Below are 14,518 nucleotides of genomic sequence, written 5' to 3'. Positions count from 1 at the left end.
CTGCCATGGCCACAACCCCAGTCTTACCCTTTGCTGTTTGATCCATCTCCCAGAGCTGGAAGATGGAATTGTTGGCTGGTATTAGGACATCTCTGCTCTTTTACTGATTTCTGTGGTGTCATTTATTCACAGGTTTTGTCAAGTTGCTTCCTCTTTCTGCCTGAGTCTTATGAAGATGGTGAAGTTTTACAGAGCAGGCATATAATTTGTGAGTGCTGTGGCTGCTTCCCTACCAGTAAACATCATAAACCCTTTACATTAACTGATCTCTGTCCTAAAAGCCTTTTCCCACTGCCCTCACAGGAGGGCTGTTTAGGACTGCACATTTTGGCCAGCTGGAAGCTTTTTCTGACGTCTGGCCTAACTGAACACGCATCTCCTCGGTTTCCTGCTGCCTGTCTTTAAGTTTCTGTATCTCTCCTGCCTCCATGGCAACATTTTCAGGCTGTCATGGAAGCATTGCTTTGCTCTCATTTTGCTCAGCTAACCATGACAGGCTCTTTGAACGTCTGGTTTTCTGTTCCCCTGGCCAGCCCTTTGCTGCATTCACTGTGGTCAGAGGTCTCTTTTCTGTCGATGTACAATGAGCAGTATGCTCACCACTCCAGGCAGATCTTGTTAGAGATTGTTATTAAAATGATCTGTTGGGGAATAACTTTTCTGGTATATAATTAAATTTTATCTCCCTTTCTTGTGGCTAGTAACACTCCAGTGGCTGTCTGGCTAACCAGTGTACAGACGATAATGAGTTTCCCAAACAAAGCCTTTCCAAATTGCTGCAAAATTCCTGATTAATTCTTGGCAGTAATTTTTAATCAAACCTTGAGCATTTGCTTTTGGTAGTCAGCAGAAAAGTAAAATCTTTCCAAGCTTTAGCCATTTCACCTTCCTCCAAAACTCTGAGGCACAATCCTGGCTTTTTTAAGTATGAGAGAAGTGGGAGAAATGCCCCCCAGGTAAGTGCACCAGTAAGGGCATGGTAATGCCTGAAGTGCTTAGGGGGGATCCTTTCTTCTGGGCTAGGCTGTCCCCACTGTGTAGACACTCTGTGAATATTTGTGCAGCTCAGTTCCTCTTCCCAAAAGAGTGATGTGCAGTAGGTGTGAGAAGACTGCAAAATAATTTGATACACTGATAATGTCAGCACACAGGAAAGTGGAGACTTACCCTAAAGCATTAATTAAATGTTTTGATGAAATGCTTGCAAAATACTTCACGACGCTTCTTTAGATGGAAATTGCTGTAGGAATGTACAGCATTGTTAGAAAATAATTTCAGGTGATTGTATCTGCATCCTGTAGCAGTTGAAGTTCTCACTATGGAAGCAGGGCTTGAATGACAGCCAAGGCAGTAACATCAGGATTATAGGTACAAATTGCTGCAGACACATACAGACAGAGACAACTGAGATTCCTTCAGGACAAAAGACTCTCAATAATTTTTTTTCAGCATTATGCAATCTATTCAATACCTTCTTTTTCTAGATAAATCTGATTTGGAGCATTCCCTGCAGTCTAATTGGCATTAATATCCTCAGTGCTCAAATTAATTTTGTCCTAGTAGGGTGAACGTTTATGTCTTACTTGTCCAACCAATGCAGCATTACAGGTTAAAACTCAAGTAATTTTTGTTGCTGTTAAATAACAGACATTGCAGAAAGATAGATAAAATGGCCCCTTTTTGATAATCCTGTTTTCCATGTAAATCCAAACTAGGAAGGAGGTTGTCTTAGATGAGAGCAAATTGGGAAGAGCTCTCAGGCTGTCTGATCTCTCTTGTCTGCTTTGCAAAAAAAGAATCAGATTAATGAACATAATCAGATTAAGGCTGAAAAAGGGAACATATCTGGGGGGCATCAGAACTCTGCTGATACCAACAAGCTCTATGGAAAATCAACATTAAGGGCCTAACATTGCTCTGTAATTTAATTTAATGGCAGCAAATAATGGGTTTCAAAGAAGTCCTGAGTAGTGGCAAGAGAAGCCTGGACTTCCAAAGGGCAGAAAGACTTGAGCGAGCTGGTAAGTGGCTCTAAGACCCTGGGTTTGGGTGAATGTTGCTTGGAGTGATGGTGACTTCCAGAATCTTTGGCACACTTGCTCACAGCCAAGCAGTGTGGGCCCTCTTTGGGCACAGGGTTTGGTGCAGTTAAATCTACCTAAAACCATCTCTGCTCTCAGTCTGCTGTGTTTTGTACAGAAAAACAATGCTGAAAAAAGGAGGATATACCTAGAACAGGCAGAGGCAGATATGGCCAAGATCCAGAAGTACAGGAATGAGAATGGCAAAAAGGAGAAAAAATAGGGGAAGCATGGTAAAAACAGAGTTAGAAAGAGGGCATAGAAGGGAAAATTATTTACACATCCTTAATGTTGATTTTCCCACTGCGTCCAGCAAACCAAGAGCAAGATTCACCATGCCAGTGCAGCAATGTAGTGTGGGTCCTGACGTGGCAGCACCCCACCTGCTTGTCTCTGTAGAAGAGACATTTTAAGCTTTCTAAGAGAAAGCAAGAAAGAAATGGAAGTGTGAACTTGAGGGAGAAAGGGAGGTCAAGAACTTGAGGGGAAAGGCCCTCATTATGGTTTCTTTTCAGATCCATTTTCTATTTCTTCAGTGCCAACTGTATTTTTCAACAAATCAAACAGAATTGGATTTTTAAATTCTGCTGGTTGTTGCAGATTCCCAGCCTGTGCTGGCATTGCTGGGTTTCTGCTTTCCAGCATGAAATATATCTCTTTCTAAAAATGCCCTGTTTTTTTCTTGGTGCAGTTATTACCTTGTTTGATTTTTAAGTTCTCAGAGACACTTTTCTGGGGCAACAATGGTCTGTTTGATACAAGGTCTTCAAAATCAAAAAGGAAAGAGGAATGTAAGAAATAAGAATTCCAAGACCTGAAATGCCTAGTTTTCTGAATTTTTGTTAATGTCTGGATGATTTGTCTAAGAATTACCAAGTTCTAATTGAGGTTTTGTCCCTGCTTGGGATATTTATAAATTATACCCCCATGTGTCCTTTCTGGATTTATTAAGCTGTGAATCCATATTGTAGATGTGGCCTTTCAGCTAGGGCGTGTAAGGTCTCTACTCATCACTGCTTTTCTTGAATTTTTCTGGCATTCAATTGTCTTGGAAACATCTCTGGCTCTGTAAAATGTGGTTCACATCAGTTGTTGGGATCAAACACCGATGCACAAACAGATCCATATGACAAGGTTGTTTTTATATTTTTTTCATACACAGCAAAACTAAAATTAAAGGGACAGATGGTGGGGTGCCTGTCTTCTTTCCTGTGTCTCCCATATTCTGCTGAACAGAGGTTTAGCATATCTCAAAGAAGTATTTCCTCTTGGGAAGGGTGAGGCAATTAGATATGAACAAAAAACCCTGAGGGGAGCTACTGGGTCATCACCCCTGGCTGCCATGAAAGAATGGGAAGGTAATGATGTGGGATGTGGAAACGTCTGGTGTCAGTGGTAGGTGCTACAGGTCACCTCACAGAGTCTGCACACTGCCAGGGGTTTGAATTGCACAGGAGCAGGTGACTCCAGCTGGTTCCCAGGTGATGCAAGAGGTGCAAATCCAGGCAGATCCCTTGTCAGCCACTGAAAAGTTGTGTGTGTGTGAAATTTCTAGGCTTAATCTGCATTACAGTGTGTGTGTGCATGCGTGTAAGCTTTCTGCAGAGCTCTAGAGCATGTGTGTCATGTGGGGTGAGGCCAGAAAAGCAGATGTCCTGACCATGCCCCTCCTACTCGGGGATTAGAGATGCTCAGGGGTCAGCAGAGAGAAGCTGGGACACACTTCCCTGACTCACTGCCAGAGACAGCAGCAGCTTCTGCAGGTTCAATAGGCCTCTGCTCTTTGGTCAAATAAAACCCTGCAGCTCCACTTCCAGCAACCATCCCCTTCTTTTGGTTAACCAGACAGGAGGAGGATGGCCTATGCTGAGGAAGACAGGTAAGGTGCTGTGAAATAGGGGATGCACGGACATCCAAGCTGGTTGGGGCTAAAAAAATTACATCTCTTTTCTTCACCTTGTTTTCTTTCTACTGGGCACTCAATAAATGTCAGACAAAGGCTGCTCAGAAGTAAACATCTTATTACTGGAGAGCATTCTGGCCATCTGCCTGTGCAGGTGCTGGTATTATGAAATATGGCAGCGAGTAGGTGACCTTGGGAGAGGTTATGGGCCAGAAGAGGCAAATATCTCCTGTGGAGAGGCACAGACTGTGAATACTTATGGCCATGTGCCCCCAAACATAATGCTTTAGCTGTTTATTGGGATATGTCTGCTTTTTAGCATAGATTTGCTTTCAGCCAACTTAGAAGCAAATAAGAGTGGGGTTTTTTTTCATGCCATAAAAGATCTGTCACCGGTGACAGTCCTGTGTTTTGCAACAGATGTGTTTCTCCAGTGGATGACAGCAATCACAATAAAGGGGATTGTGTTTTCAGCTGATCCTGTGATTTAATCCAAAGCGATGCTACCGAGCACTATTATTAGGTGTGCATTGTTAGAGCAGCTAGAGGGGCCTTTGTGCTACATGTTTTAATTCAAGCTGTCAAAAAGCTTGCACAGGCCTTGTGCTCTTGCAGTTCCAGGCTGAACACTCTGCTGGGTGACCCACGGGTCAAACTCCCCCTTTGCTCCTGCTGAGCAGGTATCTCCCTTGCATTCAGAAATTATCAGTGCTTGCCAGTCCCTTTGATGTCATCCGGAAGGTTTCTGAAAGCTAAATACTGCAAGCAGATTAATTTTGGCATCGCTCTGCTCTCAGCACTGGGGACAGCTCTGATGCGCCCAAAGCCTTTGGGAAGGACAGGGCTCTGCCAGGCCCCTGTGCACTTGCTGGAGCTCGTTTCAGGCGAGGAAACATATGCAGCACTGGAGATTTACTTCTTTAGTTAAGAAGTATTTTAATATCTTCTGTTTAAAAGGGAAAAAAATCCACTTCCACTGTAACTTGGCATAGCTCAGTCAGTCCTGATGTCTTCAGCAGACATTGAATGGGTTCCATCCCACATTCCTAAAATTTCTGAGGATATAGGAATAATATCCATTCTCTAATGTTATTTTGCAATGCTTTATGCGCTTCAAAAAAACCAAAAACTGAAACAAGCAGTATTATGGTCACGAGGAAGAGCAGATCCTGGTGACCTTGTTCTTTTCTCATGCCTGCCACAGGTATGTCAAAACCTTGGGCATTACATATAAATTCTCTTAGTTCCCTTGAATTTCTAAACAAGGATTACAGTTATTCAACAGAGAAATTGGGGGGAATTGTTCATTAATGTATGTAAAGCACTTTTAAAGCTTTTGTCTGCGAGCAAGTGATAACGTAGTCAACTGTGGTCTTTATTAATGTCATTTTCACAGCTCCTGCTTATTTCAGGAGCTCATGATACACTTAGAAAATTCAGTATGTGATGGTAAATAAACTCTCTCATTTCCAAACTTTTCCTTTGAAAAGTACTTCAGCTAAGTATGACTCTTCCTTTTAATCTATGTGTATGGAAGTTATTTCTTCCCATTGGATTGCAAGTTTATGACATTTTTGGCTATTTTTGACTTCACAGTTTGTAACTAGGACTATAAGTTTGATGTATCTTATGCTGGATAGGACTTAGAGTAGCAACTAGACAGTCAAGAGGCTAAATGCTCACAGAAAACGCATGTGCAGTAACTACTGACCCTGTCAGTATAAAGAAAGAAAAAGTATAGAATTGAGAACCTTTGCTTCAATATCTGGTACTTTAGTTGGAGGAACCAGTTGTACACAGTCAAATCCTCTTAGTGGCCTGAGACCTCCTGCAGTGAGGAGCTCCTCACCTCTGCAAGCTTTTCTGTCTGTCCTCTAAGACTGCTGAGAGCAGCATCACAGCATTACTAGGGCTTACACCTCTGGAAAAAAGAGACTTGATAAAAAAGAACCAAAAGAAACATTCCTGGATAGATAGTGACTGCTTATCGGCACCTCCAGTCAATTTTACATCACCCACAGTCTCACAATATCTGATTTTCTCACCTCTCAATAATCAGATCAACTTTTCATACAGAGAACTGTGGCCCCTGCCTGTGGGTTTAATCCAGGAACCAGTCCTCTACCATGTACAATCATTAATTCTACTCATCAATGGTAATGATTGAGTTGCTTCCAAGAACTGCTATTAGTACCCCTGCTTTTGAGGATAGTTTCCAATCAACCTTGATATTTACTTTCAGAAAGTCTCTGCATTGTCCTATTGAAAACAGGATTATAGGATTATTTTGCTATTGATTGTGTTTCAAAACTGCGATTAAGACATCTGATTACTGGGCTAAGAGGTTAAAAGTTGAACTCTTCTCCTTTCCCATGAGACAGATGTACAACAGGCACTGTAATGCCAACTTCTATCCCACCTTCAGGCAATGGGGCTCCCTGCTGGATTAGACCTTTTTTAACCAAGGTATTTGCCAAGTCCCCCTCTTGAATCACTTTAAACTCTGGAGCACAAATTCCTGGTTTTCACTTGTTTTGATGGAGACTGATGTCATTGGGCCTCTTGGCAATGTCTGGGCTGCAGGTGTGATCCCATGCCCACTCTGTGGGATAAGTAAGATCTCCATGTTTATCCTTCTGTACTGAAGGCAAGAGGTATTGAGAGGGTGGGTGGCTGACATGTGGTACCAGCCTAGATGGAAGTGATGGGAGCTGATGGCACTCGACACTTACAGAGATTGGCTTCTCCATCTCTGGATCTTGATGATCCCATGTCTCAGAAGTTCACCTGAATCTTTACCTACTGCAGATGACAGTGTCTACTCCTTCATCAGCACAGCATTCCAGCTGTGTTGTTCAGGTGTCTTCAGAACTCCACACATTTGTATTTCCCCATCACAGGCTGGACATCCCCATGCACACTCATATAGGTTGGAATTTCTCAATCTAATTGTGCTTTTCCCTTTCTTCAGGAACTCAGGAGAGACCAGAGCCCATCAGAAGAAGGAGTGGTTATGCCTTGTGACATTTCTGTGATCTAGGTATCATTAGCCATTCTTCATCTACAGCATGAAGCCAGCCAAGGGGATTCAAATGATTTCCCTGTAGTCAGGGGTAAAATACATGAGATTAAAAGTGATGCATCTTCAATAATAGCAGTGAAGCTTCTATTATTATAGTCTTAATGAAATTTCTTTTCCTCTGCACCGTTTCAGGACTTTTATCCTTTGAAGCTTGTTCTTTGAATGGGCTGGTAAGTCTCCCTGACCTGTTCTCCTCCTGCAGAAACAGCTATGAGGTGTGTAAGGAAGCAGCAGACTGGCTGCGTGCCCGTGCTGCCCGGCGGCCCAGGATCGCCATCGTCTGCGGCTCTGGGCTGGGAGCTCTGGCTGATGTGTTGGACAGCAGGACAGCCTTCCTGTACGAGGACATCCCTCACTTCCCACGGAGCTCAGGTGAGCACAGCTCAGGCCATTATCACCCCATCCACCAGCAGCCTGCAGCAGAGCCTCACACAGGGATCACTCAAGTCTGCAAACCGGTCCCACGCTGGTGAAATGTGTGTTCACAGTAAAAAAACATAAATATCAAAGATATAGGTATTTGTAGCCACAATTCTCTTTACAGAGAAAAGCAAAGCACAATTTCCCAAGAATTTCTTCTGGGAAAGACAGCAAGAAAACCTCAGAGAAAAAGGGAAAACAATTCTTATCTCTGCTTGCTGCTCCTGTTGTTTTGCACCTGTGGAATGAGTTATTGAGATAGTTTACACAAAGTGATTTGTCAATTAGATTCTGCTGAAGATTGTTTTATTTCCTTGGCCAATTGGAAAAAGCTGTGTCCTGACTGTCAGGAGACAGTCACAAGTATTCTTTAGTATTCTTTATAATATAATTATAGTATAGTTGTAATGTAATATAGTATAATTTTAATAAAGCAAGTGTTCAGCATTCCAAAGCCTTAGAGTCAGATGCCAATCATTTCCTTCGTTGGGGGCCCTACTTTTCAATAGATATTTTGATTTATTTATTTATTTGATTTCCAGCTCCTGCTTTTGCAGTGCTCGGCCCTGCGGTGAAGCAAAATCATCAACAAACAGATCTCTCTAAAGTCAAATTCCTTGAGACCTGTAACTAAAATGCCACTTTGTTAATTTCCAGTGTCAGGGCATGTTGGCAGATTGGTGTTTGGGGAGCTCAATGGACAGCCCTGCGTGTGCATGCAGGGACGTTTCCACTCCTATGAAGGCCACTCTCTCAGCACGGTGAGTTCTCCTTAAGGAAAATATTCACCATGGGGGGATGTATTTAAAAGCTGCAGAAGTGACTGCCTGCCTTGCTATCTAGCTGCAGGATGTTAGCCCTTGCAATGAACTTACAGTGCTCTTGAAATGAGTCTTTCTTAGATTTCAGATCTGCCCCCAAAAAATAAAATTGGGAGTTCAAACCAAGAGGTAGTTGGCTTCTGCGGGGTGAAGGTGATGCTCCACAGCCACACAAATTGGCTGACCCTGCTATTCTCACCAGGGGAAATAGTTTATCATATAAGGCAGATTAATTTACATGCTTTAACTTAGTCAGTTTAATCATTATTTAAATCAGCAATGAGAAAACTTCTGTAAGAATAATCTATTTTAATCTTCTATTGCATTTGTATAGTTTACAGGGTTTTTTTTCCCCTAGAAAAAGTTCCCAGGCTACTGCAAGCTGCTATAACCTCTCAGCTAACATGCTGGAATGTGTGGAGATTTATGTTACCTACCATGCACATATGTACTTTTCTGCTAGAAAATAACAATAACATATATTTATTGGCTCTTTTTTTATTTGGATAGCTTTGTGATTTTCCTTTTTTTGCATTTGGATATAAACCATAATTTTTGTCACCACCCAACTTCTTATAGAAAACCAGCTGTTTTAAAAACACTCAATACAAAGTTAGCTTTATCAAGATGTGTTTGTCTATTAAAATTAACTTACTTCTTGAAGAAGTGGTGCCCATTACTAGGAAATATTTTGCTCACAGTGGCATTTGATTGATAGTAGGTATCATCCAAATTCCTGACTCCTCAAAATCAAACTTCTTAATTTTTTTTTTCTCCAGCTCCCAACTGTTCCTTAGCTTTGGATTACTCTCCAAGTCCATGTGCATAAGTAGTTACTTCAATCAGCACAGTGGCTTGATCTCTGCAAGACCTTGGCAGTGAGCAAAAACTGTCTGCATGTTCTTTCTGTACCACCTTTATTTGACCTTAGTGCAACTGTAGGAAATGTGGTCTTGGATTTTAATGCAGGATTTTGTTTCATTGCAAGATTATGGTTTAATTAGTTTAAAAAGCATTAACATTCTATTTAAATTAGAGGAATGTTTAAAATTGCAGAAGGTTGTTTTGTCTCCATATGTAGACTCTTTGCATCCACAAACTGTGATATTACAAATGCAGTAGCAGCGGCTGTCTGCCGACTGTGGCACTCATTGCACACATGCTTTTGGTTCTTGCAGGTCACCTTTCCCATCAGGGTGTTCTTTCTCCTGGGGGTGGAGATCTTGATTGTCACTAATGCTGCTGGAGGACTGAATCCCCACTTCCAAGTGGGGGACATCATGTTCATAAGGGATCACATCAGCTTGTTTGGTCTGGGAGGGCAGAATCCCCTGCGTGGACCAAACGATGAGCGGTAAGAAGGCATCGGCTCCATTGTTACCAATTAATCCTTTCTTCCTTCAGCCATGGGCTGGACTGCCAGTTGTGCCTACTGACAAATATTTACTGAGGCAGAGTTTGGCTCCAGGTAACCACAAGGGAAGAGTTACAGCACTAGCTGTATGTGCTGTGCCACCTGCCCTGCCTTCCCTTGGCTGTTGCTTATTGTACAAGCCTACAAGGAGCTTACACACAAACCCCCAGAAGGTTTTGTTTTGTACAAGTAGGCTTCTGGTCCTTCTCCTGACATGACCAGCTGTACCATCTGCTGAAGACACCCACTGCTCCTCTTCATATTAGTCCCTCTCTCTGTTGGTTCCTCTTAACTGAGCAATCAGTGAACTGTGCTGTCCCCAGCCTGATCAACAGCCATTTCTGGTGTGATGGAATGGGTACAGCAGAGGCCAGGCAGTAAGTGGAAGGCAGAGCAAAGATGAAACCTCTTAAATTCCTGATCACCACTGCTGCATCCAGGTCTTCAAAGTGGAGTGCCTCTGTATTCACTGAAGGCATTGCTCTGATGAGAGGTGATTGTCTTGGCAGCTTCTTCAGAGACCTTGAGAACTACAAGAGCCACCTGCTGCTGGCTGAATTGGGAAGTCAGGTTTCCTGTACTGCCTGTGTAGCAGAATCTTTACCTTACTAAGAGTGCAGAGAGGAGCTTCTAGCATATTCTCACCCCTGAACTGCAGTTGCCACCAGATTTGGATTTGCTTTGAGCAAGATGCTGGACTAGATGACCTCAAGGTCCCTTCCAAAATGAATTTATGATCCCAAAATCCTTCCAAGACACCATCAGAGTGGCAAGGTGGAAGGCCCCTTGTGAAAAATGGACGTGTTTGCAGGGCAGGCATCTGGATTGACCTCAGATCTTTCCAGAGAGAAAGTTATTCTGAGAGTAAGGTGGCCTGCCTGGCTTTCAGTTAGTTCCTTCCTGATCTAACAGCAGACCTGGCTTTTGCTTCTGAAAGGATCTGCAAGGTGCTGGCAGCTACCTCAGGAGAAATAATCACTGTGCTGCGATTCCATGGCAAGAGGACAGTACCCATCTGAAGTGGAACATCTTTATATTTTTGTAGGTATTGCCGTGGGTTGGAGGAAAGTGATCAAAAGCAGAGAAGCTATGTGGAGTGTTTAAAGCTCTCTGGGCTTGCATAATTGCTCTGGAGCAGGAGCAGAGACTCCAATCAAACAACTGCATCTGGACAGCGTTCAAAGGCAGCATAGCTACCTCACTACCTCCCTAAAGCAGCTTCTTGGTGAAGACTGCAGTGCTCTGGGAGGTGACTTCTGTACTGCTGACCAAGGCATCAAAATGGGCAAAGGGTCTTTATGAATCAGGTTTCGAAGTATTGCAGAGATTTAGCTAAGCAAACTCCTAAAATCCTGTCCAGCTGAGCTACCAGGAAGGATTTATCTAAGCACAACAGAGCAAAACTAGAGGCAATGAAGTGATGTGGAAATAATATTTTTTTAATAAATTAGAGATTGGGCTTCTGCATTGCTGGCCATCCTTCAGAAAAGGGAAGCAATTTTCATGGTGATGAATACTTATTACCTTAGACCAGAAGGGGAAGTTTGTTTTCATTTATATAATATTTAGTGTTTATAAAAACAAAATAAGCCACCTACTGCCCTAAGCATTCAGCTGGAAGAACATGTAAACAAGCAGAAGCTTTAATAGCATAAATGAGGGATCTGGTCCACTCCTACTGATCTGCGTCGGTGAACATGGCTGGGAGTTTATTTTCCAGGTCTCCTCAGTGGCAGCATAACAGTGTTTGCCATCTACTTCTGCAGGATTCACTCCAGCAGGATTCACTCCATCAGGAGCAGGACTGAGCTGCTATTTTAAGACCAAAAGCAAGAGATCCAGTCTTGAAGCAGAAGATGAAAGCTACCTAAAATATGGCCCTGGAGCTCCAAGATGTAAAGTAGCTGCCTGCTGTGATGGGCCTTAAATGTAGGGACTGATGCTCCATCAGGCCAGGCTCAAACCTCCATCCAGGGACAGCCTGAGGGGCTCTGTGCCTCAGAGCAGCAACTGTCTGGTGAGGAATGTTTAAAAGACATCATGAGCTGTTACTGGAGAGAGAATGAACTGGCCATCAGTGCTCCCTAGAGACAGGAGCCCTTGAAAGACCATTCCAGAAGGGAAGTAGTGCCAGACCTTCCAACAGCCATAAGGCTCTGTGTGCTGACAGTCTTGGATGACTCGATCTAGCAGGAATGTCACTCCCAGGTAGGTGCCCCATTCCTGGAAACATTTAAGGTCAGGTGGGACAGGACCCTGAACAACCTGTTCTAGCTGAAGATGTCCCTGCTCACTGCATGGATTTCGATGAGATGGCCGTTGAAGGTCCCTTCCAACCTAAACTATTCCATGATTGATGGCAGATTTACTTGATGATGAAAATGGAATGAGAGAGATTGCATCCATAGCAGGTCTGCCCTTAACACTTCCCTTTTCTCTAAAGAATGTCCATCCCTGGACTCTGACAGAGGGAGCAGTAGCATGATCACACAGCTGTGTCCTTTACTGCCTTTCAGGTTTGGAGTGAGGTTTCCCTGCATGTCAGATGCTTATGAACAAGATCTGCTCAGCCTGGCCATGGAGAGTGCCCAGGAGCTGGGGTTCCTGAGCTTCACCAGGGAAGGAGTGTACTGCCTGCAGGCTGGGCCCAGCTATGAGACCATCGCCGAGTGCCGCCTGCTGCAGGCGCTGGGAGCTGATGCTGTGGGTGAGCTGCCAGGCTGGGCTGCCAGGGCTCTTTGAGCACATGGATTGAACAGTTAATTCTGCTCAAGGCTGACTTGCTTCAGTCTTTGACTCTCTTAAGTCTCCTGGGGCTGGAGAAATGAGCTTTGTGTATTTCTGCCTCATTCTGCAGTGGCTTAGTGCAGCTCCTGGGAGGATCTGCACAAAGTCCCTGTGCTTACAGCTGAGCAGGACAGGGATCCCAGCACAACTTTGTGTTTATTTCCCTAACACAAAGTCTCTCATCTCAGATGGCTTCACTTCAGGAGGACTGAGTGGGCTCAATAAAAATGAAGTATTTTTCTAGTATTTTTCTGCTAATTCTGACATTGTAAAGATTTTCACTGTGCTTTTTCTCTACAAAACAGCCTTCCTTATGAGTCTTGTTTAGGGATGGTAATCATGGATACCTTCCCAACTGTGTAAAAGAAAACTAAATGTCATGATCCATAGGATTCCTCCAGCTATGATTCCTTCCATGACCCCTGGCTCATGGAAGTCTGTATAATAATACCTGCAGATTTGTTGTGTGTGAGGAAAGGAGCTCAGCTCCCCTCAAAGCCATTTTTATTTGCAATAGCTTTTTTAGCCAAGGAAGAGCCAAATGACACAGCACATCAGTACTTCCTTAGCAAGTCTGCAAGCAGTCTGACACATCTTGAGGAGGGAGCTGTGGCACAAGGATCAAATGCAGGAGGTTTATTGTGCTGAGCAGTTTTAACTGTAGTCTGCAGCTATTTGAGCCTTGTACGTATCACAGCCTTTAACTATTACAGAGTTCAGACACAGAGCTGGGGGGAATGAGACAAGGGTGTGTGCTTAGAGGTAGGATCGTGCAGCCTTGCAGGGATCTTTTTTGGTGTAAATCCTGACTCATTTTGGTCCTTTCTCTCCTCCTGTAGGCATGAGTTCTGTCCCAGAGGTGATTGTAGCCAGGCATTGTGGCCTCCGAGTCCTTGGGATCTCCCTCATCACCAACAAAGCAGTGATGAGCTACAGCAGCCAGGAGAAAGCCAACCACGAGGAAGTGCTGCGCGTCTCGGTGCTCCGCGCTGAAGCCCTGCAGAAACTGATCTCACACCTCCTTGGGAAGCTGGGGGAAAGCACAAACTCTCTATGACCTCCAGCCATTCATCCTTCATAGCATAACGTGTGTGAACACTACCAAGTGTTGGGGGAGAGCTGTTGGTGGGACTGTCCCTTTCTCTCCCAGTGTTATAGAGACCTTTTGATCCTTGTGCTTTATCTGATCAGGTGCAGAGCTTCACTTTGAATTTTGCCAGGATGATCCCCTCGTTAATAGCTGGCGACCAAAAGAGCTTACTGGCACTTCAACACATTCCCAAACCCCAGTGTCAGCAGAGCCCCAGAGACTGTGACCTCCAACTGTCTCTCTTGGGACACCCTCCTGCCCCAAATCTCAGCTCCCCATTGCACATGAGCCAGGTCAAGGGTTGGTCGTGGGGCTTGGTGCCTGCTGGGCCTGCTTTGGTAGAGCCTGGTCTGATGCTAGTGGAGGCCCACAAAAAGACTGAGTTTTGGATACATTAAATAGGCCAGGCTAAAGATGAGATCTGCCTGGAACAAGCAGTGGTGCAGAGCAGGTGAATTGCAATTGATTTTACAGCTTGGAAAACCGCTGCATTGCCATGGGGTTGTGGGACTTCCCCTCCCAGAAGGTCTCCCAGAAAACCCACTCTTTCCTCATCTTTGGCACCTCATGACCAGCTGCAGAGCTCAGTAGCTGTTTGCTACAATGCAGCACATCCCCAGCACTCCTCACACCTCCCTATTCTGTTTCATTGCCCAATTCAGCAGGACATGAAAATTCAGCTCAGTACAAGGCAATGCTTACCTGTGCACCATGTAAACATTGCCAAGCTGGAAACAGAATCCAGGTCTATCTCTCCCTGGTTTTGATCAGTTTCTGGATGTCTTGGAGATCAGTGCCTTTAGCGCTGCAGACTGGTTTCCTGTTGGTGCCCAAAGACAGAGAGATCTGTTTGATCCCATGTTTCACGTGAGCTTTGCTGCTGTCCCTGCAGCAGATTTTGGAGCAACAATGGTTTGTGG

At 44.1% G+C, this 14,518-nt stretch overlaps 1 protein-coding gene across 1 annotated transcript; it reads left to right on the top strand.

The window, feature by feature from the left end:
• The first annotated feature begins 3,937 nt into the window (after positions 1 to 3,937).
• LOC115908063 (purine nucleoside phosphorylase-like) lies at positions 3,938 to 13,565 on the top strand. The gene is made up of 6 exons (XM_030956358.1): positions 3,938 to 3,960; positions 7,269 to 7,438; positions 8,144 to 8,247; positions 9,486 to 9,661; positions 12,238 to 12,428; positions 13,348 to 13,565. The coding sequence occupies exons 1-6, from the start codon at positions 3,938 to 3,940 to the stop codon at positions 13,563 to 13,565; spliced, it is 882 nt and encodes a 293-aa protein (XP_030812218.1).
• The last annotated feature ends 953 nt before the right edge of the window (positions 13,566 to 14,518 follow it).

The sequence above is a fragment of the Camarhynchus parvulus genome, chromosome 11 (assembly GCF_901933205.1).
Source record: "Camarhynchus parvulus chromosome 11, STF_HiC, whole genome shotgun sequence".
NCBI classification, from domain to species: domain Eukaryota; kingdom Metazoa; phylum Chordata; class Aves; order Passeriformes; family Thraupidae; genus Camarhynchus; species Camarhynchus parvulus.
This window is presented reverse-complemented; position numbering and strand designations above follow the sequence as displayed.